Consider the following 24,137-nt stretch of genomic DNA (forward strand, 5'->3'; position numbering starts at 1 on the left):
GGATAGGAAATACTCTAGAAAGCTAGGATTGTGTCAACAGCTGGCTCATATCTTGTTTGAACGAGAATAATAATCCACCTTAAGAAAAAGGATGGAAGTTCTGCTGGAGCCCAAGTACACTCCTGAGGTCCAAGTTACAGTGGATGTCTACACAGATAATAGTATTATACTAATTTTTTTAATGTTGAATTATTGAAGACTGTGCTAAAATTGTGTAAGCTAAACAACACAAGTCTTCTCTTTCATAAAGGGAGACTTAATAGGTATGTCATTTGACTGTCATTTTTAATTGAATTATTCAGAATATACGCAACTTAATATCTTGTTTCAACCACAGTCATCTTTACTTATGTCTTTTGGCAGAAATGGTTACTCATACAAAGTGGCAGTGGCTCTGTCTTTGTTTCTTGGATGGTTGGGAGCAGATAGATTTTATCTTGGGTATCCTGCCTTAGGTGAGTTTTTTTTTTCTTGTTTTGATTTTAAATAATAAAACATTAATTCTATATGATTGCAGTTTACACGCATACTTATGTCTTAACTACTGACCTCTGATTCTCACTGTTTTCAAATTTACTAACTAGTGTACTTATTTCACTTTGAAAGCAAAGCCTTTGCAATGAACTATGTCCATGTTTTTACTGTTTAGAATGGCTCTGTGGCCAAATCCCGCCGTGATTTAAGTGGACATAACTCCTCTTGAACTTAGTAGTGACAAAGGGGAGGTGCTGTAGTTCAGGGGATAGGGCATGTGATTGAGAGTCAGCAAGCCTATGTTCTATTCTCAGCTTTACTGCCCTTCTATTGTATGAATTTGCGCTAATTACTTAACCTTTCTGAGCCGCACTCCCTCTGTTGTGGAATTGTTTGACATCTGTTGATGAGAAAATGTATGTTATGGTTAAACATTAATTATGGGAATTGAGCTTGCTTACCCCAGGACTGACTTTGGACAATGCTGTTGAGAGAAGCAATGTGGCCTCTGCTCTTTTGTCCTTCATGATGGGGATCCCTGGGTAACAGTCCAAGTGCCTGTGACTAAAAAGGTGATCAGGGTAGTGTAATGATTTTAAGTTGTTTCAGTAAGTAATAGTCTCATTACAAAAATGTATACTGAGAAAATTTAGCTGTCAAAACCCAAGAAATATCAGTTATAATAATAAATGTTCTTCAATTCTATGCAGTCACTTAAAAAAAGTAGGTCTGAAAAGTCGCAGTAAACATTCCAATAACAATCTTAACTGATGCCTTATTTACTTTCACATAGTACAGGTCAACAATTTATACAACTTATAGCACGCTGTAGGAAATCAGTTATATAAAGGCTATGAATCAGTTACTGGTATTCTAAGTATTACATACTTTATATAGTAGAAGATATACTGTAGGAAGATGTGTGTAACAGAAATGGAGCTGCTCTGTAATTTATAAATATTGTTTATGCTGACCTGGTTGTTGGGATGTTTTCTGTGTGAATATATTGGTTGAGTTCAGTTGGGAGCTCGATGGAAAACCAGCAGAAAATAAAAGAATTGTTCAAGATAAACCACTTTCCCTCAACTCTCAAGGGCTGTTAAGAGACAGTGCTGCATAGGAAAAGGCCTGGGAACCAGAAGATCAAAAGACAGGGTTTAAAAGGAAGACTTCCACAAAGAGGGCAGTAGCTATTGGGGAGCCATTGGGGAGAACAGACTGACACAGAGGACCTGCTGAGGAGTTGGAAGAATTTAGGCCATCAGGGGATATTAAGCCTTTGGGTAAGGTAGATGTGTTTGTAGGCTATTTTAAAATGCTTTGTTCCTACTGTTAAAATAAACAAATATTTTAATTTTAAGAAGGCTTTTTGTTCACTGGTTTCAGAGTAGCAGCCGTGTTAGTCTGTATTCGCAAAAAGAAAAGGAGTACTTGTGGCACCTTAGAGACTAACCGATTTATTTGAGCATAAGCTTTTTTGTTCACTGAATACCACTGGCCACAGAGTCCTGAAGGGAAGAACCACAGGTGCCAAACCCAGTTGGACCTACTGGGAAAGCATGGTTGATACACAGTTTGGGCCTTGGGCTGCAGCACCCTAAGAGCACAAGAACTACAGAACTCCACCCTGGGAGACATATAGGCATGGGACCTGTTACCTGTAGGAGTGCACTCAGGGACCAGGAAAGGCAAAAGTGCTGCTAGCCCTGTAACGATAATAATGTTTTATCTAAATACCCATTTTAAATTCAAAACTGTGCTGAGTGTCTGAATAATATAATTAATGTTCTGCAATTAGAATGTGTGTGTAATAGAACTTGATATATATTCTTTGTAGTTCAATGCAAGTCAATTGCTATACATTAGCGATGTGTGTGCTGAAATGAGCTAAATGACTTGCACAATATAATGCTATATAAGCTATGTCTTGAGGGTCAAAGTTAAGATGGAATATCTGGTGTGAATTTTCCCATGTCTACATTTAAGAGAATGTGTGAATTTCTACAACGTCTTAGCAGATCGTTTCCTTAAATCTTATTGCGTATGTTGTATTAACAGTTCTGGATATGTAACTTTTTAAATTAATAACTGTAGTGATCTTCATTTTCAGGTAATATTTTCTATTTCAAAATACATTGTAATAATTCTCTTTATTTCTATGAAAATGTCTATTTGATTTTTGTGCTTTCTACTAAGATATTTAAATTCCTAACCAAAATGTTGCCACCTTTAGATGAAATTAGTTAAGAGACTGATTTTAGAAAATCTGTTTTAAGAGTTTCACTCTTGCAGTCATTTCAAATTATTTTTAAATTACTTGTTTCTAACTTTTTTGAAGATATTCAAGGTGTTTATAGATTGCTTTCCACTGGTTTTGAAAATGAAGTACTAGAAACAACCTATAGATTTCTGGACATGTATCTAAACACGTATAGATAAGTGTGTCATATCTAAATCTGCATGACCAGATCCTAATCTTACATGTACAAAACAAGTAAACATGAACAGAACATGGGATCTGATCCAGCAAACACTTACCACTCAGGATAGTGCTTACTATTGTTAATTCTGTTTGAAGCTATTGGCTTTAATAGGACTTCCCATAGTGATAAAAATTACCTCAGATAGTGTTTGTCAGATTTATCCACAGGATGAAGAAAATGATGATGGCTTTTTAAGGTACACATAAATCCTATTCTGCTAGAATTACCTTCACTATATGTTAAGAAACTCTCTGTTTAAGCTTCATTAGTTTCTCAGTATGTTACAAACAGTTGCCTTTTTTGTATAACTCTAGATTGCATGATGTAATGGACTGGTGCAGCTAAATACACTAGTACTGCTTCAAGTGGGAGCTTTGAGTTTCTGCCTTCTCCCTGTTCTTATGGGTAATTCTGTGTTAACCCGTGTGGCCTTTTTTCCTGACATGTAATAATTTGCACATTTTTATTTTGCACATTTATATTTACATAAAAAGATTAGATCTTCTAAGATCCCTTTTTTAGAGGCAATTGGATAACTCTAGATGCCCATTTTCTGTAAAACCAATGTTCCAAAATTCAAATATTTTCTTATTTTATCAGTTGGACTTAGAATAAGGATGTGCATTACTTTTAGTGCAGATGTCTGAAAACTTTGCTTTGAATTCTTATATGTATTACACTTAAATTACCAATTGGACCTGAAATATAATTCACAGATATTAGCCACAATTAAAAGATTTGCAAGTTAAGCTCTTATAAAGCTTGGAAGCTGTTCCCCTGTGAAAGGATAGAGAGGAGTGAAGCAAAAAGAATACTGGTAACTAATCACACAACTTCTTATAGAGAATTCTTGTGCTTTGTCAAACAAGGTACCTCTTAAATATTAAATGATCTGAATTCCTACAAATTACGTTTAGGAGCTGACTTGCAAAGCAGCAGATTACCTTAAAAATTAGTTGTTGTTTTTCTACTTTTACCACCATATATATTGTTGTTGAATTCATATTTTGAAAACTGTCATTCATAGACTATTCTTATGTGAAGCTGTGTAGTGCTTACTACTTTGTAAATGTGTTTATGTGGCACATTGCCTTTAAAGACAAGATACACACATTTTGCTCTGTATGATACTTTTAAAGCTAGAGCACACATCGATTTTCCTCACTGACCTTTCTACATACAAGAGATACCATTTTTTAACAAGATGGTATAAATCCTGACAATACAAAGGCGGACTATAAACCAGATTTTCTTGCTTCAAGGAACTGTCAGAATAGGATGTCACAAAATAATAGTCTCCTGTTGTTAGATAAATAGTATGGCAAAGGCTTTCACTCTAAGGTATTTCCTCTTTAATTGAGTGAATTTATTTCTCATGAAGATATGGAGAAAGAAAGCATTAGCTTTAGCCGGGCATTGTGAAAGCTTCCCCATGCAGCTCTGTTGATGCACCTTTCTTCTGAGTTGTAAGCCCCCTGCTATTTCCATCTTTGTTAGTCTGTTCTCAAGGGGACCCATGGTGCCATATAGTACCAATTCGTGTTTTGTTTTTGTGAGACCACCAAACTCAGTCTCACTTGGGATTTAAATTAGGATTTGAACTTTACTTGTAAACCTCCATATTTCCATTTGGCCATACAAACAAACAAACAAGGCTTCAGACTAAAATTGCATAAGCCCTCATTCTGAAACTTTATTCTCCTCTCCCCAAACATGAGAATAATTCCGTTTAAGATGAGTATCAAAAAATCCAGACCTCTAACTTAACATTTTAGGTTTAAAACACAGTTTATTTTTTGGCAGTGAATAGCATTGACTACATCATTGTGAAGATCTAGTACAGAGTATACAACACCATACTGTCGAGACTTCTAAACATCTTGCAATCCTGCAACAATCCTTCATTTTTAATGAGCTATCAAAGGTTCTTTGCTCTTACCTCTGCAGGGGAAAAAATTTCGAGTTAACGTGTTTAATTGCAGTGTAGAGGCTTCGGCTGGAGCCCGGGCTCTGGAGTTCTGCAAGCCTGAGTCATCTGGCACAGGCCAGCCATGGGTTTTTAATTGCAGTGTAGACATACCTGTTGGGGCCAAGAAGTTGTATGGATAGCAGAAACATCTCAAGTTTTGTAAGGAAAGCAGGGTGGATTTGATTTAAATCAAATTGATTTAAATCATTATTTTAAAAGACTCGATTTAATCATGGATTTCTACATAAAAGTGCATTCTTGTTGGTTGTTATAACCATAATACATATTCTTCACAACTCAGAGATAGATGTAGGTTTCATTTTTAGAAGGAATACATTATACATTTTTAAAGTGATTTATTTTGAAAACTTTTCAGATTAGTTTTACAGCTGTATCAGAAAATGAATGATGCTTGGTCATTTCATTTACCAAAGGTAATTGAAGCAGATTGTTCATCTCCCAGTGACGTCAAAATATCTCCAATTCAACAGGTTAATCATTTAATATTTGGAGGATTTTCTTGCCATGTTGTATTAGGAGGACATCACCACCAGACAGACATTTAAATTGTTTTATTTAACTAAAACAACGTTATGTATTCTGGATTTTTTTCTTCAACAGCAAAGATATAATATTTTGACAAAACAAGCATATGAATTTTTGAATTTAGCTAAACATTCAAGTTTTTTAAAATCAGGTTTGTTTTGTTTTTAACTAAAATAGTTAAACGAAATATTTAAAAACAAAAATTAAATCGACTGTCAGCCAGGTCAACATGAGAAACTTAAAACATTGGCTTCTGCAGCTAACCCCATCATCTTCACCTTCATTTTCCTGTTTGTTCATAATCTGGAAAAGAAAAATAAGCTTTCCTGCTTTTTCAGGTCCCAAACGATTTCTCAGTTTGGAGTGAATTAGTCCAAAGGAAGAGAAATATTCTTTCTACACAAGAAGAAGAAGCTACTGCTGTTAAAAGTGAGATTATCACTTCAACAGTCTCTGAATCCAAGTGCTTGTGTAACTTCCACCAGTTCACTGGTGTCACTTTCTTTAAAACATCATCAGCAAACATATATTTCTTGAATGGTTCTTATTCCCAAATTGGGTCTCTTCTAGTGATAGAATGGTATGGTAGATCTCAAATCAGTGAAGGCTACACTCAGAGATCTGAAGACTTCTGGAATATGCTGCTCAAACAGTTTCACTTTTGTTTCTACTGCCTGTCCCTCCCTTCTCACATTTATCTCCAGACTTCTTCTCCTTGTCCAGATCTATTCCGCCCCAACAATCTTCTATTCATTGAACTTTTTGAAACTTTGCACTTTTAGAGAGAGGTAAGGGATTAACTCTGTGTACGCAAATTTGCAGAGGGACAATAGGGTTGAAGTCTGTTATTTCTCTCCTTTATATATTATTTATTTAAAAACATTTTTGCTGTTAACAAGCATGTTATCTCTGGAGACAGAAATCCACAGTTTGAGAACTGCAAAACTAAGCATCTCTGATGCTATCTTCTAGACTGATCACTGAGTCCCATTGGGTAGATAGAAAGATTAACCTAAATAATCTATACAGAAGTCCCTTGAACCCCATAAGATTGGGTCCCTAATCCATGAACTATTGGAACTTATTTACAAAACTTTTCTTAAACATTACATGAATATATTGTTTCATACTATAGAATTAGAATTTATAATCCCTATTTCATGATGAGATATCTTTGAGCTATAACATATCTTTATCTTTAGATAGGTTTTTTCCTCAAAAAGCATTTTATAAAAAAATCAGATATAAATTAAAAATATCTTTGTTTTTTTAATTTTTTTTTAAATCATTTATTTTTATCCACCCTGAAAGAAAGTAAATCTTTATGCTTTAGCCAACCTCTAACCAACTGGGTTAGGAAGAGACTTTCTCTGTAGGGCATCTTGCACCTTTTTCTGAAGCAGTTGGTGTTAGACACTGTTGGGCTACTGGACTAGTCTGATCATGTATGGCAATTCCTATGTTCTACAGGTGCTTTGCTTACAAGATGTTCTGAAACTCGGAGCACTTTCACATGCTCTTATCTCTTGCAATATGTCGATTAAAAAAATTAATTTACAGCTACAAATAAGTAACACTATTCACATGTAGAGGAAATAAGTGTAGTCCTGTTTCAGTCTTAGATTTCTTTTTAGACTCCAGCTAAAATACTTTCTCCTCTTCTGCACGTTAGTACGATCCCTATTAAATCTACACTTGCAATTTGAGAGGTGGGACAACAGGTCCAGCCAGAAACTGCTGCTCAGGCCCCAGCAAGGTTTCCATTTGCGATCCCTGGTTTACAAGACCAATGCTCTAACCCCTGAACTATGGAGCCAGGTCCTTGGTGCCCTCAGCATGGGTTGAAGGTTGATTCCAGTAGACGCATGGCTGGCATTGCATATCTTCCAAGAGCCTTGAGCATCTTACATTATCCAGAAGGGCAATAATCCCCAAAATTTCTCAGGTTCACAAAAATTCAGTTACCCTTGTGCTTTATGGTAGTCATCTTTTAAAAAGGTAATTGAGGATTTTTAGCTCCAAAGGCATCCACCCTAATTTTTCTGATATTTTTTCCTCACTTAGGATGGATTTAACTACAAGATCCCAGACTTTTTTACTACAGTAATCAAAGGCTCAAACCCTTAAAGCATCAAGACCTTTCCTGTAGAAAGTCTGAAGTTTGATTAGTGAATGGATTGTTGCAAAATTCTAACTCTTTACCAAGTGTCATTGTTGATATTCAGAATAGCTTGAAGATGGCTGGGGGATGGGCACTGGGGTTGCAGCATTTTATTTTAATATAAAATCAATACAGTGGCTTGCTTGTCAACTGTCAGTTTATTTGGGATCATCCATTCCCTGAAAGAAGCAGAACTAAAGAGTAAATAGTGCTGAAATATTTTGCAGAAATGTGATGAAAATTACAAACACCCATGCAGACAACTTCCCTCTGTTGTGTTTAGAGGGAGCACTGGTTCATCCAAACTACTGAATACAGATTAACAAGTTAGTTTGTTACATGGAAGGCTGGTTTGGAGTGCCTCCCCCTAAACTTAAATAACCCACAATTTTTGTGATATAATGGCCTGTTTTTTCCCCTCTACTCTTACAGTTATTTGGCCACTTCCACTGTTTGTTTATTTTTTCTTCCTCCTTTCTGTCTTTGCTTCCTTTCCTGCATTTCCTCCCCATACTCCCCAAAGCAAAAATTGGGCTCAATAAGTGTTTCTACAACCAATAATGGAGAATGAAAGTGACTAGAATGATAAAATCTTGCAGCTAATTCCATACATAAAGTGCTTACACACTTGGAGCTACTGTCTCTGATTCTGACGCCAGTACAGATGGTGGGGTGAAAGTGGCTTGTTGGGTCCCTAAAATGCCAACTCCCAGTGGGGTTCAGAATATGTATTGAGAGCATGACAAAAGATGGAAGAGTTATCCACGAATACTTTGGGTGGGGAATGCTCTAGTTGCAGAGATAATAAATTTGGTACTCTAGTATTTACCAGAGAAATTGGCGTGCCTCATTTTAGTCCTAACTCAGAACTGTTGTCCCCTGTTGCTGGCATTTGTTTCCTGGCTGTTGCCCTTATGTTTTTTGACACTACAGCCAATACTGATGTCAAAGCTTAAAATGTTTGGCTGCTGCAAGTCCCAGACACCAACCACTGAGAACAATTTGTTTTAAACATTTATGTATTTATAATTTTGTACATATAACATGACTTGTATGCTTCATTGATTGACACCATTTCATATTATAGAGTCATAGTGAAATTATTTTTGCTCCATTGGAAGGCCGGCCTGCTAAATGTTTTTCTTCCTCTTGGTCAAGAGTCACATTCTCATTATTAGGTTTCCATTTTTCAATTTTGTTAACAATATAGCTGTATGTATCCTGTATTTCCAGCATGTTGATTTCTGTTGCATCCAAAGTGTGCTGTGCATTTTACACGCAGGTATAAACTTGTTTTCGCTGCTGAAGACGGCACAGTTCTCCTCATACAATATCCTATAATTAACTTGATCTAGTTAAAGACAAACATTCCTTTTTACACTTTCTAATCTTGGATAAAATTTTCTGAAGAGCCTAAGTGACTTAGGAGACTGAGACACATTTTCAAAAGTAACTTATCCCCTTAAGCTTTATTGAAAGTCCTTGGGGTTTAAGTTTCTTAAGTCACTTTGATGCTTTTGAAATTTTTACAGTGTTCACATACAATGAAGTCTGTTCAATAAACTATTTAAGGCAACCTTCTGCTTCTAAAGACATCCTCTAAGTATCTCCACATTTTATTACAGTTCTGCCTCACCTTTAATGGAAAATCATCTCAGTGAAACAGTCATTTGTTAGTCATGTCCATGTATTCATTCTAAATGCAGTGGAATATGTCTGTAAGTTCCTAGAAAAGTATCTACATTGTTGGCAACCCCTTAAACATTAGTATTGTATACACTAGCAATGAGAACATTATTCAAACCCAGCATGTAATGCAGCAGCTGTTTCCAAAGTCTAATTAGTATGTTCTACAACTTGAGACAGTAGAAAGTGTTTCATGTTAAAATAAGTTTTGGAGCTCCAATGCGCAAAGATTTCTTTGTTCTTTCTTTTAAGATTAACTGTGCATCCAGCCAGAGAAAGGAAAAACTCAGTAATTTAAGTTGACACTAATGTGTTCATTCTCTTCCTTTTCTCAGAATTATGTCTGTTACACTCACTTTGTGTTTAAATCTTTTAAACTAAGCAAGTTTCTTTACAGGTTGGTGCATAAATGTAAAGAAAATGTAAAGACTTTCTGATAATTAATTAAAAGATTCTTGTGTTAATTTCACTCACATGCTAAAATGTCCCGGGGGGGGTCAGATGGGGGAAATGCCTATGCACCTGGAAACTGTAAAGTACCATAAACTTTATAGAGAATTGCTTAAGGCTGTAATTAAGTTTTATTTTCCTTTCTAGGTTTGTTAAAGTTCTGCACTGTAGGGTTTTGTGGAATTGGTAGCCTAATTGATTTCATTCTCATTTCAATGCAGGTAAGTTGACACTTTCAAACTAGGATACAAATCCATTTTTTGTTTATTAGAAGTTTGATAAAGTCCAAAAAAGGGGCCAGTCTGTTTTTGGCTTCTTGAGAATTTTCTGACTATCTTACACATTAAAATCCAGGTCCTGATTTCTCAGTCATGATGTTGCAGAGGGTGCATCATAGGAAATAGATTTAAATATAAATAGATTTGACCTTAAAATAAATTGCCAACTAGATATTTCTTCCAGTCACTGCAGTGCAACCACCTCTAGTTGTAACCTGGAAGCTTTTTCACCACACAAAGCAACACTGCATATATGTGTTATGGCAGAGTGAAGACTGATGTATCTTATTAAAACTACTTGAGAACTTAAGCAGAATCTAGTTGTCCAGCACTGTAGTTTGGCCAGGTCACATGTGGCTTGGAGTGGTAAATACCACAGGATCTTATGACTGCTTCTATTTAGGATCCCTGGTTTAACACATCACCAGGAAGACGTGTGTAAATGCATTCAAGAGGGTGCAGGGATAAACCTAACTACCTAGGGTGAAAAGAAAAGGAGTACTTGTGGCACCTTAGAGACTAACCAATTTATTTGAGCATGAGCTTTCGTGAGCTACAGCTCACTTCATCGGATATAGCTCACGAAAGCTCATGCTCAAATAAATTGGTTAGTCTGTAAGGTGCCACAAGTACTCCTTTTCTTTTTGCGAATACAGACTAACACGGCTGTTACTCTTATACCTAGGGTGACATTTTCTAAAGCACTTAAGTGCCACAGCCCCACAGAAAGCCAATGGGGACTTAGGCACCTTTGAAAAAAATCTCCTCCTTTCCTTGACATGTATAGATTATCAGAAAAAAGAAAAGGAGTACTTGTGGCACCTTAGAGACAAACCAATTTATTTGAGCATAAGCTTTCATGAGCTACAGCTCACTTCATCGGATGCATTCAGTGGAAATTCACTAAATGCATCCAATGAAGTGAGCTGTAGCTCACAAAAGCTTATGCTAAAATAAATTGGTTAGTCTCTAAGGTTCCACAAGTACTCCTTTCTTTTTGTGAATACAGACTAACACAGCTGCTACTCTGAAACCATAGATTATCAGAGTTTCTTATTAAGATTAACCAGCCTCTGAAATGGTGACCAGTGGTGCTGCAGAAATCTGGATTCTAGTCAGTATTTCTTTGTACAAACACAGCAAGTTACTGGAGACCAGGAGAAAAGAGGCAGTGACAATGCCGAATAGTAAACACTAAAAATGTCCCAGGTAGTTTGTAAAGCGTGTGCATTTATTTCCTAAACTTCAGGAATCCAACCACATGCTTGCTTTGCAAACCAGAATGTGTTGGATGTTGTGTGCCATTTTAAAACTTAAAACAAATGGCTATATCCAGCACTTCTGTTCGCAAAACAGTATGTGGTAAGTATACATCTCCACAGTCATGGTCTGGCTACCCTGCTCCATTTTCATTTCTGCTTTGCTTCTTCTGGTTGGTGCTCTGCACGTTCGCCAGAGTGGAAAGGGAAATACTGTAGTGACTGGTGTTCTATAAACATCAGAAACAGACCTCCCCCTTTCAATCAAAAGGTGAGCTTAGAAGCAGTTTGGTCAGTGTTTCTAACACAAGACGATTGTAGAAGAGTGAGAAAGAAGAAGGCATAACACATGGGTTTTGCGCTGTGGTACACATGCATGTGATGTTCAACTTCTATATTTAATATTTTGAAATAAATAAAATTCAGTTGCAAGTTTACATATGAACAGCTGCTGGCCTACCCCATTACTTCAGGGACTGCAGGGTGGAGAAGGAGAAAGTTGATGTTGCTATTTTATCTATATTTGCAAAAAGATGACCTATGTTAATTGAGAGGGGTCTTTTTAGGATTACTGAAGATTAAGGCCTTCAACTGATATCTTGTGGCCTCACAAAGCGGCAAGAGTTTCTCTATTCCAGGATGGGTCTATTTAGAAGAATTTGTTTGGGTTTGGTTTTTTTTTTTTTTTTTTGATTTCCAACTATCTTTTTTAAATCAGTCCCATCCGGAATAATTAAACTCAATTTTTTTGTTCAATTTTTGCTTTTTGTACAGTTGGTAGTTTTACCTCAGTATGTGCTTTTTCTCATGAACACTTTCTTGAGGCAAATCATCAGTATCACAATGATGGAATCATGTACACTGGGGAGGAAGGTGAACAAAAATATAGTTAACTCTTGATCCTGGCCAAAGAGAATATTGTAACTTCTCTCTCCTGTGCTAAAATATACAGAATGTATTGTCAGTTGTAAACTTTCTTTACATCTTAATAGAAAGGCACAAATCCTCGCACCATCATACAACCTGTTTTGTAAGACCACTATAAATTGTGGCCACAATAGGCTAAAATAACTTACCTTTATTTGATAGAATACTTATTCCGGTTGATCATAGACCTTTACATACACTTATTTCCCACACTGTTTAATTTATCTTGGCTCCTTCCACCCAAAACAATTCCTACTCCCCTATGGGGTAGCAACATTTTTTCTTTGGGCCATCATCTCAAACATTGTGTATGGACCAAATGGGAGAAGAAAGAACAGTTTGTCTGTGGTTCATGCTACTGTATTTGTAAAGAAAATTTAGAATAAACGTGCATATTCTTTTCTAATACAGACCTGCAAAAATAAAACCTGCAATGCTGAAGTTATTACCTTAGTAGCTATTGCTAAACTAATTGGACTGAACTAAAGCCCAACTGAGCTTTTGCTGTTTAACTTCATCACTGTAGCCACAAAGGCACATGTGCATTCTATGTCATTTATATTGTCTTCTGTGTTAAAGATTCTAAATCAGATGGTTGTATATGTACATTAAACCACTGTTCTTTAGCTGCCATGTTTGTATGACATTATGACATTCTAGTGTGCTGTCCAGACCAGTGAGGAGCTGTGTCGCCATCTGCCTTGCAACCAGGGATGCCTCATGATGTTTTGCCGCTGTAGTTCCCAACCTGAGCCCCTCACAAACAGCCAGCAGCAGGCTGGGCACACCCCGAGTGTCTGTGTATAGCTGCAGCCTGCCAGCATACTCCAGTCACACTCTGGTTTCCACTAACATTGGTTACCACTTATAGGGCAACCCCAACACACTCCCAGTCCCAATTTTTCCCGCAAAACACATATTCTGTACTGTCTAGCCCTCTCCTGGACAGTTCAGATATTTTAGGTCCATTGCCCCTCTAAGAGGATCAATATCCAGTAGTTTGCTATTTTAAATGGAAAAGCAACGAAGAGTCCTGTGGCACCTTATAGACTAACAGATGTATTGGAGCATAAGCTTTCATGGGTGAATACCCACTTTGTCAGATGCATGTAGTGGAAACTTCCAAAGGCAGGTATAAATATGCAAGCAAGAATCAGGCTAGGGATAACGAGGTTAGTTCAATCAGGGAGGATGAGGCCCTCTTCTAGCAGTTGAGGTGTGAACACCAAGGGAGGAGAAACTGCTTTTGTTGTTGGCGAGCCATTCACAGTCTTTGTTTAATCCTGAGCTGAGGGTGTCAAATTTGCAAATGAACTGAAGGTCAGGAGTTTCTCTTTGAAGTCTGGTCCTGAAGTTTTTTTTGCTGCAGGATGGCTACCTTTAAATCTGCTATTGTGTGTCCAGGGAGATTTAAGTGTTCTCCTACAGGTTTTTATATATTGCCGTTCCTAATATCTGATTTGTGTCCATTTATCCTTTTACGTAAGGACTGTCCAGTTTGGCCAATGTACATAGCAGAGGGGTATTGCTGGCACATGATGGTGTATATTACATTGGTAGATGTGCAGGTGAATGAACCGGTGATGGTGTGGGTGATCAGGTTAGGTCCTGTGATGGTGTCGCTGGTGTAGATATGTGGGCAGAGTTGGCATCGAGGTTTGTTGCATGGATTGGTTCCTGAGTTAGAGTTACTATGGTGCAGTATGTCGTTGCTGGTGAGAATATGCTTCAGGTTGGCAGGTTGTTTGTAGGCGAGGACTGGCTTGCCTCCCAAGGCCTGTGAAAGTGAGAGATCGTTGTCCAGGATGGGTTGTAGATCACTGATGATGCATTGGAGAGGTTTTAGCTGAGGACTGTATGTGATGGCCAATGGAGTTCTGTTGGTTTCTTTCCTTTTAAATGGAGTTACCCATACAGTTCAATTTGAATGCAACACTGGATTAGATTTGATTAAAGAATAAAACAAGTTTATTTAACTACAAACAGAGTGAGTACAAGTATAAGGCCTTAAAGTCAGAAATGGTTACAGGAGAAATGAAGATAAAATGTTTTCTAGTGCTAAAACTTAACAATTTTACCTTGAACCAAGTCTAACTTGTTAACACATGCTCCCAGTAACATGGCTGACCAAATTCTCGGGCTAGGATCTGCTCCCAAAGTCAAAAGACTGTTTCTTTTGTCATCTTAGGTGAAGGAGAGATGAATAGGGAGAGAGAACTTGGGGTGGTTTTGGCCCTCACTTGTATAGGTCAATCACCCTTTGAAATGCATTTTCCTGAGGATTACCCCTAGATAAAGTTCACTCCTGCTGTGAGGATAGAGACAAGGAATCTTTGATGAAAGAGATTTCACGCTGTTGTTTGCTAAGATGCAGATCTGTTTGTTCCTGACCCCTTCCTTGCCAAAGATTGGCCACTTGACAGGTGATTGGCCATCAGTTTTGATGACACCTGGTAAGAAGTGTCACCTTGTCCTTTGTCTTTGAGATACAGGTTTACCCCCTTCCCAGATTTGTCTGATAAACATGCTTCAGTCATGATTTCAGCTTATATTCATAACTTTACATACAATGTTGCTATAGCCATTTCACCATGATATTATTGACAGTGAGTTATTAGTGATCCCTTTGTGACATTACCCAGAGTACAATCTGAACTGATGAACAGCTGTGTCCCCTCAATTCTTCAACCTGGGGTGCCTTTTACACTGCTTCGCCATGAGAGCTACCACTCCTGGTCTGCTCACATATAGCCTCCAGCATGTAAGTTACTCCCAGCTATGGAGTATGAGTGCTATAGCCAGTCACTCATGAATTACACTACAGAGTAACACCAGCAAATTCCCCGTTAAAGACTTTCTCCCAGAAATGTATGTGTTGTACTGCCCAGCCCTCTCCTGGACAATACAAGCTCATATAAACTCCATCATTTTATTAATAGAAAATGATACTCATAAATCTTGTTATCTCAAATGGAGTTTCCCAAGCACACCAGTTTAGATAAAACAGTAAAACAAGCTTATTAACTACAGAAAGATAGATTTTAAGTGACTACAAGTAATGAGGCATAAAAGTCAGAATTGGTTACAAGAAAATAAAAGTAAAACACAACTACTGGCTAACTTAACAAGCTAGAGTGAATTCACAGCAAAGGTCTCTCTCACCACAAGTTCCAACAGTCTTGCTGGCTGAAACTCTTTCAGTCAGGATCCCTCCCCAGTCCTATGCTGCTTCCTTTGTTCTTCAAGTGCTGTTGATGCTGTGGGTAGAGATCCTTCTCTTCTTTGTCATCTCCAGCTAAAGTTCAGTAGATAGAAAGTCTGTGTGGATGGAAACTCCCAGCTGTTCCTTTGTGAAGATGTAGATTTTTTTTTTATCCACACCCTCTTTCCTGCCAAAGAAAGGCAACTTAACCAGGCCCATTTGATCTTATTGATACCTGGCTGAGGCATTCACTAGCCTTTTGTCTCTGGAGAACCAGATTGTGACCTCTCTCCAGATTTGGAATATGTCTTAGTAACATCATATAGTAGTATCTTATAGCTTTACATACAACGTTGCCACATATATTTTACTAGAACAATAATGAACAGCAAATTACGAGTTTTCAAATGATACTCGCAAGGCATGCTTTGTACAAGATTTATCATAGTCCTATAAAGGGGGTGAACATAGGGGTACAACCTTACAAGGCATAATTTGTACAAAGATTATTACTGTGGTGTGTAGGGTGTGAATATAGGGGTGCATTCAGTCATAGACATACTAGGGGCTGAACCTACTGTTTCTTCCCCAGTGCTAGTCGAAGCAAAACATGGAGCATTTGCTGCTTATTAGTGTTACCTGGCTGTAAATATTCAGTATGGGTTTTTGGCATGTAGTGCTTCTGCTCAGAAGCAGTTTTTACTTGCCTTTCTCCTTCTTCCCTCAGAACCCCCTCATAATTAGCTGTATGCACAGGGACACCATGAACTTTCCTGAAGGTGGTTAAATTCCATGTGTTTCTGAAGGAGATAAAGGCAATACCTGCTGGTCCATCAAGAAGGCATTAAAGGAGGATTGAAGGCAACTTGGTTTAGTTCTGCCATCTGAACTGATTTTTGTGGTGCAGAGAGAGTGGGGGGAAGCTTTGTAACATGTTAAGGGAAGAAACGGTGTTGCCTCATTGTCCTGCTTCTCAAAAGTCAGTTGAGACATCTCTCAACCTGTAACAACCACCATTCTGTAAGGGATTGCTCAAGAAAGCACCAAGTGGCAGGGGTGAATAGCTTGATACATAATTTTGTCACACAGTACACGTTGAATTTTACTTAATCAACTCTGTGGCATTCAAGCACCATCAAAATAGTCTAAAAATCTGAAAGACAACAATAATCAAATCAGATACAATGATGTTCCCACAAAGCAGAGAAACCTTCATCAGCAAAAGGGATCAGTTCTCAATTGGTGCAAAGAATGAAGGGTAGAGGGAGAGAAGGAGTGCCAAAAAGGTCAAGAATAAAGCAACTGAAGTAACTGGGCTTTGCACCATACTCTGAAAACAGCCAGCAAAGGATTGACATTCTAGGGCCTATTCTGTCTTTATTCAGGTTCTTATTCCATGTCCATCATCATGGAATCCAAATGTCCTCAATTATACAGAAGTGAAGCAATTTGCCTAAGATTACATGGTGGAAGAGCTAGCAAACTAATTAATTGTCTTGTGACTCCCAGCCCTCTGTCCTATTCAGTAGACCATGCTGCCTCCCTGTGGGCTAATTTTTTCACTTCTGGACATTATGCTTTCAAGGGAAGAAGATTCTGGGTTCATTCTCCTCCTTCCTTCTGATACTGTTCATGATTCAAAAATCAACTCCCATTAGCTACAACTGGTAGCCTTAGCACAAGAGAGGGCCAGGAATGGAACAAAATTCAATTCATAACTTTCAACGTGCAGGTGTTTTATAAAAGAATATATGTTATGTTAGTGTTTTTCAGGGTTTTTAAATTATATATGCTCTAAAACTTTACCTTACGCCAGTAGCCTTGCCTCCCATCAGAGATAGGCACAGTTGAGGACAGTTCTTACCCTCACACCTCCCCCCTGCCAATTTTCTCTTCTTGTTCTTCATCTCCTTGGGCTTTCTACCTCCATTTATCAATTACAGAAAAATCCCAGAGAAGCTCTTCTTTGGCCCCATTCTTTACCAGTTTCACATTCCCAAAATAGCTGCCATCATCTGTTTCTTTCTCCCATCTATCCTCCCTTATTACTGAAATGGAGACATTTTCTGGGGCTCACCCATCTGTCAGAAAGATCTTCTAAAAGGCAGCCTGCTGTGGCTCAAATCCTGATAGGTTCAATCTAAGGCCAGAGTCTAGCAGCTCATTCACCACTGTAATTTGGTTGATTACAAGCCCTAGGGAAGTCTTGCTTCAAAGAGAATACTCACTAAAATGGTTAAACTGCAGCACAATTTCAAAATGAATCCAGTTTATATTTTGTAAATTGAGCATGATTAATTTTGTGAGGGACAAATTAACAATAATTGAGACATTAGCACAAAAAGTGTATACATTTTAATTAATATTGGAAAATCTTGTTTTTTTTTCTAGATTGTTGGACCTTCCGATGGCTCTAGTTACATTATAGATTACTACGGAGCAAGGCTTACCAGGCTGAGTATTACCAATGAGACGTTCAGAAAAACACAGATGTATCCTTAAGTCTGGCAGGAAGTATCATGTATACACAGGTGCATTTTGATTTATTGGATTCAGTAGTCCACTGAAATTCCTGATAACTGATTTATATTAATGACACTTTATTAGAACTATGTAACTGCCTATTAAATGTTGTGTATTGAAAAAAGCAGGTAAAGATATTAGAGAAATGTTATCAAGCGCAAGACTTCACATCAGAGGTACTCATTTTCCAAGTCTCTTCTGTGTGGCTGCTCCATTTCTGTGAACACGTAGCTCATGACTTCTAGGCTGCGCTACTTGTGAGTTATGCAGATATTCACAACGTGCTCTGTGATTGTTTTATCTTTCAATGTGAGTTAGTAACAGCTAATGGGATAAAAATTACTCTGGTTTCAGGCAAAGTATCTGGAGAGAAATTTTGGCACCGTTGAAGTCAGTGGGAGTTTTGGCATTGATTTCAGGAGGCCTAGGATATCACCCCTGTGTCTAAAACCTATGTCACTGTTTCCAGAATTGTAAGGCTTCTGTAACAGCTATGAAATGGACATCTTTATTTTTTTCAAAAGTCAGAAAAAAAAGACTTAAGAGCCTGATTTTAAAAAGATTGGTCCAAAATCTGTGAGGATTTATATCGTTTGCAATCCTATTAATTTAAAGAGGTTTTCCTTGAAGGTAAAGAACAAATTTCAGTGAGGTTGCCTGATTTGGCTCACAGTTTAATAATGATAATCAGCAGCTGGGGAAGGGATAGAAAAGTGTAATACCATAAATAGAACACCCTCATTCAACAGGCACAGTAGACATTATGCATCAAAGTTAGAATAAAACCTGTTTATTTTGCCTGTATTATACCTTCAGTCTCAAAAAACCCCAAACTTGTTGACTTTCATGGTCAGATATCAACTTTATTATTCTTTTAACCATCATCTATGCTCCATCTTTTTCAAAACAGTTCTTACAAAACATATGTACCTACGTTTTAATGTACCTACATTCATATGTCAGAAGTACAAATTCTTTATACTACTTAAATAGAAGATGTAATAAAATATAGGTATGTGGATTGATCCCTCTAACCTACGCAATAAAGTCCTTAGCGCTCTTCTTTTATTTGGTCCTTGTTGACAAAGGCATCTTGTATTTTAATGAAACATATACCCTTCGCATCTCACCAAATGCTTTGTAACCAAACTTCCGTGTGACATCCAAGATTTACCAAAAACAGGTCAGGAAAAGATTTACCAAAAATAGGTCATGAAAGATATAGTCAGAAGCTTCAGTGTTGATGTTTGATAGTCAATATCTTCATACTGTTTAATTTAAACATTCCCTTAACCATTTAGTAGATTTGAAACAAGCGAATTACAGAAAAACTGTTTTAATTTGGACCAGAAATCTACATTACATTGTCTTCACTATAACCTATTTCATAACATTTCTGGATTTTTTATTCATATACAACCTTCAAAACTATTTTAGTATTTCCTTATCAATGTTTTCTAAAGCGATTTATGAATTTTCCAAAGACCACTATTTCATAGAAAATTTGTGTCATTTCAGCTATTTAGTTTCCTTTTAACCTAAATTAAGGATAAGTATAAAAAACACCATGCGTAAACATAACCTTACTTTTAAGCAGTCAAGGTGTTATCAGTATATGCCACATGTAAGAAGAGTAAACCATGTATGAATTGGGCTAAAAATTATTTATATTGAGTACATTTTAAGAAAGGTACAGTTCAAGAACAGTTATTTAGCATGTCCAGACTACTTGCAACATTCCATTTTGTTGTCTTTTAAATGACGCTGAGGCTGATTTGTGCATGAAAACTTAAGGTGAATGAAAATTTGACATGTTGGCAAGTCCATCAGTTTATATAAAATGTTTGTACATGTCTTTATTACACCACTCCCAAGAGCAGAAAGTTTAGCAGGGAAGAGTATCTGTCAGTACAGAGGCACATTGTGTGGAGACTCAGCATAAACAGGTACTATTTTAGGCCTGTCCACCTTGAAAGTGTTTTCATCCTTTATTCCCCCTCATATAACTGCAACAAAACATGGAGTGATTGTTTGTGTCTTTTTCATACTGCTCAGGATTGTGCGATTTTGCCGCCCATTTCATATTCCCTCTCCTCTACTTAAGAGCCTGTGTATGGTGGTGATGTTACACCCAAGGATGACTAGACAGCAAGGCCTTCAAAGTTCTGGCCAACTTTAATTTCTCTCTTCTCTTCAGATTATTTTCCTTTGACCCTTCTTCTTACTAACTGTGTCCCTCTCCTTCACATTCCTCTTCAAAATATGCTGCGTCTATGAAGCCTTTCAGAAGTTGACATTGTCACCGTGCCTCAGTGGGTCACAGCTGAGAATACCAAATTCAAGACAAACTGTTGAGAAATGGGGCAGACCCACCCCAAACTGGTGGTTATTCTTCCATAAGATATACCAAGCCAGTAACAAAAGTAAACTTTTGGTGAACAAGAAGTTAGAAATGCAGTTTCCTTAGGTATCCCAGCCTTTGTTTTACCACCCAGACACTAGACTTAATGATGAGTGGTTATTTAATATCAATTTAATCAAACAAAGGTTTCTTCCAATCCCAAGAGATCAGCCACATAGCCAGGTAAATGTAAAACTCAGATATTACCCAACAATCACACTGTTGCCAGTATGATGCAACATGCCTTTAGTATCTAATATCTAAAGTCTTATTTATAAAAGAAAAGAAAGATGAGAGAGTTCAAAGGAACATAAGAACAGCCATAAGAACAGCCATAATGGACTAAAAATCCATCTAGCACAGTATCCTGTCTTCCAACAGTGGCCAATGCCAGCTGCTTCAGAGGAAATGAACAGAACAGTTAATAATCAAGTGATCCATCCTGTTGCCCATTCTCAGCTTCTGGCAAACAGAGGCTAGAGACACTATCCCTGCCTATCCTTGCTAATACCCATTGATGGACCAGTCACCCATGAATTTATCGTGTTCTTTTTTTGAACCCTGTTACAGTCTTGGCCTTCACAACATTCTCTGGCAGAGTTCCACAGATTGACTGTGCGTTGTGTGAAGAAATACTTCCTTTTGTTTGTTTTAAAGCTGCTGCCTATTAATTTCATTTGGTGACCCTTAGTTCTTGTGTTATGAGGAGTAAATAACACTTCCTTATTTATTTACTTTCTCCACACCAGTCATGATGTTATAGACCTCTGTAATATCCCCCCTTAGTAGTCTCTTTTCCAAGTTGAAAGTCCCAGTCTTATTAATCTCTCCTCATATGGAAGTTATTCCATACCCCTAATCATTTTTGTTGCCGTGTAATTTTTCCAATTCCAATATAATTTTTTAAAATGGGGCAACCACATCTGCACGCAGTATTCAAGATGTGGGTGTACCATGGATTTATATAGAGTCAATGTAGTATTTTCTGTCTTCTTATCACATACATACAAGCATTGCAGAGTTCTTGTATCAGGTTTGAAGCAATGGTGGAATAAACTGCTGGCTTGTAAAGTCTCTGGTAACTTCCAAAAGATTGGACGCTCCTCATTCCATTGATTGGAATGCTCCTTTTAGTGTAAATCCACAGTCCAGAGATCAGAGCAGGAAAGAGGCAAAATGGAGTTGCTTCCAGGGTTTTTTATACCTTCTGCCATGTGAAAGGAACTTCCTTGTCCCAAACAAAGCCCTCAGTGCATTTTGTGGAAAAGTACAGGCACAAGATGGAGTCCAGAGTCAGATGAGCTAGTCACATGCCCTTGCATTCTTCAGTGAGTCATAGAAACGGCCATTACCCATATTCTGACTAAAACATGCACAGGAAGGCCCACCAGGCATGGATAAGCTTCTTCCATGGCCCACTGTGTTCATTAATAGGCCATCAACTTGAATGGTCCATTCACAATGTACTGGCTAGACTGGATGTAGACTACATGGTGGGTGTTACCCGAGGAGCAAACACATTTGAAATACTGGTACATAGTCAATATTCTTAACTTTAGATACAAAGATGATACACGCATACAAACAGGATAATCACATTTGATAGGTTGTGACTTTTCCATTGATACTTTAATATGATATACTTCGTATAAGATTTGTATAACAGTGTTAGCAACAATGAGAAGCATGTCATATTTTAATCATACAATGTCACAGACATCACAAGAGCTAGTTACATATCTCCTCCAACTTTTGCCAGCACACCATTTTGTGTTTGAACCATCTTGTGCGGCTCAATACATGCATCCTCATGTGATTAGACTTCAGCTGTGTGGTCAATACTAATAATTGGAGAGGCTTAACTGAGCAGGCACATGATAATGACAAGATCACTAAAGAAGTAATGAGGTCTGCATTTGCATGCTGTTAGAGTCAGACACTGAATGTTTACCATAAGGACTGTAAAAACATCTTTGCAAGATGTAAATCCAAACCACTGAATTAATGACAAGTTATCTGCAGTGGTAGGCATCTAAGTGTTTATAATGATTTTCTGAATTGCTGAATGCCGTGGCATCCTCCCATAAGTCAAGCTGCTCACCCTATTGTTTCTCTAGTTTTGAGTGATCTTACTGTTTTAGAACAATCCTCTCAAAGGATTGGAACTCTTCCCTCAATAGTTGGTTTGCCTCTCTCTGTAGAGAAAGGCAATAAAAATCCTAATCATGTATCTAGATAGTTATTTTCCTGCCCCAACTCAACCACCAACACCACAGTATGTGACTGCTTCACAGACGTTCATTAACTTATCCTCTCAGCAGCCCTGTGAGGTGAAATATTACTGCTGTTTTACAGATGGGGAACTTAGGGTTAGAAAGCAACTACTTTGCTGAAGGTGTGGCAGAGCCAGGAATTGAACCCATATTACCTGAATGCCAGTCAGACCACAAGACCATGTATTCTCTATAAACATTGTCATTATTTCATTCTCTTTATCGTAAGGTTTTCTATCTACAGCAGTATTGAAGTGTAGTGTAGTACCTAGTCAAAGGAGTCACTTTGGGGCACATTGCATTGATTTGTACAGTGAGAAGGTGGGTGTATATAAATATATAAATTATTTTAAATTTTTATATAAAAATAGGGAATACATTGTGGTGTAGTTATATGGTTTTGTGTGTGAGTAGGACATGACTGCATTAGTTGTGCGCGTCAACCTGTATACCTCATCATCATAATATGCACATACCATTGTTTTCCAGGAAAATTGTTTTAAAAGCATTTTAAAGAGCAAACTCTCTGACTGCTATTGGACTGCAATGATTTAAACGGCAGGGGAAATAGCTAATGTCTCCTGATGCTGTTTTGTTGACTCTGCTGCTTTTTTCTCTCTCCACTTACTACTCAGAGATATCACTTCCCTGCTTTGATTTCTGTACCCGATAAAACCTTAAAATGCTAGGTTTTATTGTTTCCAAAGGTGTATTGTTGTAGCCTGCCAGTAAAACTGTTCAGATCTGCAGGAAGATCTTTGTGTTTTAAATGTTCTGTCACAGTTTTTGGAAAACATCTGTTGTGACCCCATCAACTATGGTTTCCTTTGTTCCTCAAGAGTATATTGGGTTATATTTGCTTACCCAGCTCTGTGTATTCAGTCTTCTCACGTGTTCCATCTTTTCATGTTTTTTTAGCTTCATTTAGCCCATTTCTGGATCCACTGCCCTTCCTGTTGCTTCTGCTGCAATTTCTATCACTGTTCTGTACACACAATGATGTTGGGAACATTACAGTTGTGTGCTTAAACATTCAATTGGGAAAATGTCAAAGATAAGGTTGCACAGGCAATGGTACGTTTCTGCTGTCTCATAGGCATATATTGTGACTGTAATTACATGATTTGATTATATTTCTCTACTATGCTGTAATACAGTTCTTTCCCTGAGATACATGTGTACAGTCTGGTAACTTTGAGTTCTTACACTCTCTTCATTGTTGTAAAGGTCCATCATATATTTATATGCACCTGTGAACTTAGGCTTTTTACACAAGCTCTTTTCTCTCACTAAAGGCATGTATCTTAATCAGCAGTCATGTACTAGATATATTCTTTTCAACCAGCAGTTGCAGGAGGCAGTTAACCACAAAAGTAACGTAGGCCCCATTCCATCACAGCAAGTGCTTAATTCTAAGCGGGTGCTTTAGTGTTTTGTTAGATCAGGTTTTAGTCAGGAACTGCTGCTGTTCTCTCTGCCCCCACCCCAAAGCCAGTCTTTGTTAC

At 37.6% G+C, this 24,137-nt stretch overlaps 1 protein-coding gene across 6 annotated transcripts in view; it reads left to right on the forward strand.

Annotated features, from left to right (window-relative positions):
• Positions 1-24,137, forward strand: part of TM2D1 (TM2 domain containing 1) — a 36,102-nt gene that overhangs the window by 8,692 nt on the left and 3,273 nt on the right. The window contains exons 4-7 of one of the 6 annotated variants that reach the window (XR_012160463.2): positions 364-455; positions 9,917-9,990; positions 17,827-17,966; positions 18,087-23,706. Coding sequence is in view for 2 of the 6 variants with exons in the window: in XM_073357511.2 (XP_073213612.1) it covers positions 364-455; positions 9,917-9,990; positions 17,827-17,937 (277 nt within the window). In the remaining 4 variants the exon portion in view is untranslated. Of the gene's footprint in view, positions 1-363; positions 456-9,916; positions 9,991-17,826; positions 23,707-24,137 lie in introns of all 6 variants that reach the window. The other 5 variants (XR_012160464.2, XR_012160461.2, XR_012160462.2 and 2 more) reach the window with 5 other exon arrangements.

Source organism: Lepidochelys kempii, chromosome 8 (assembly GCF_965140285.1).
Source record: "Lepidochelys kempii isolate rLepKem1 chromosome 8, rLepKem1.hap1, whole genome shotgun sequence".
In the NCBI taxonomy this organism is placed as follows: domain Eukaryota; kingdom Metazoa; phylum Chordata; order Testudines; family Cheloniidae; genus Lepidochelys; species Lepidochelys kempii.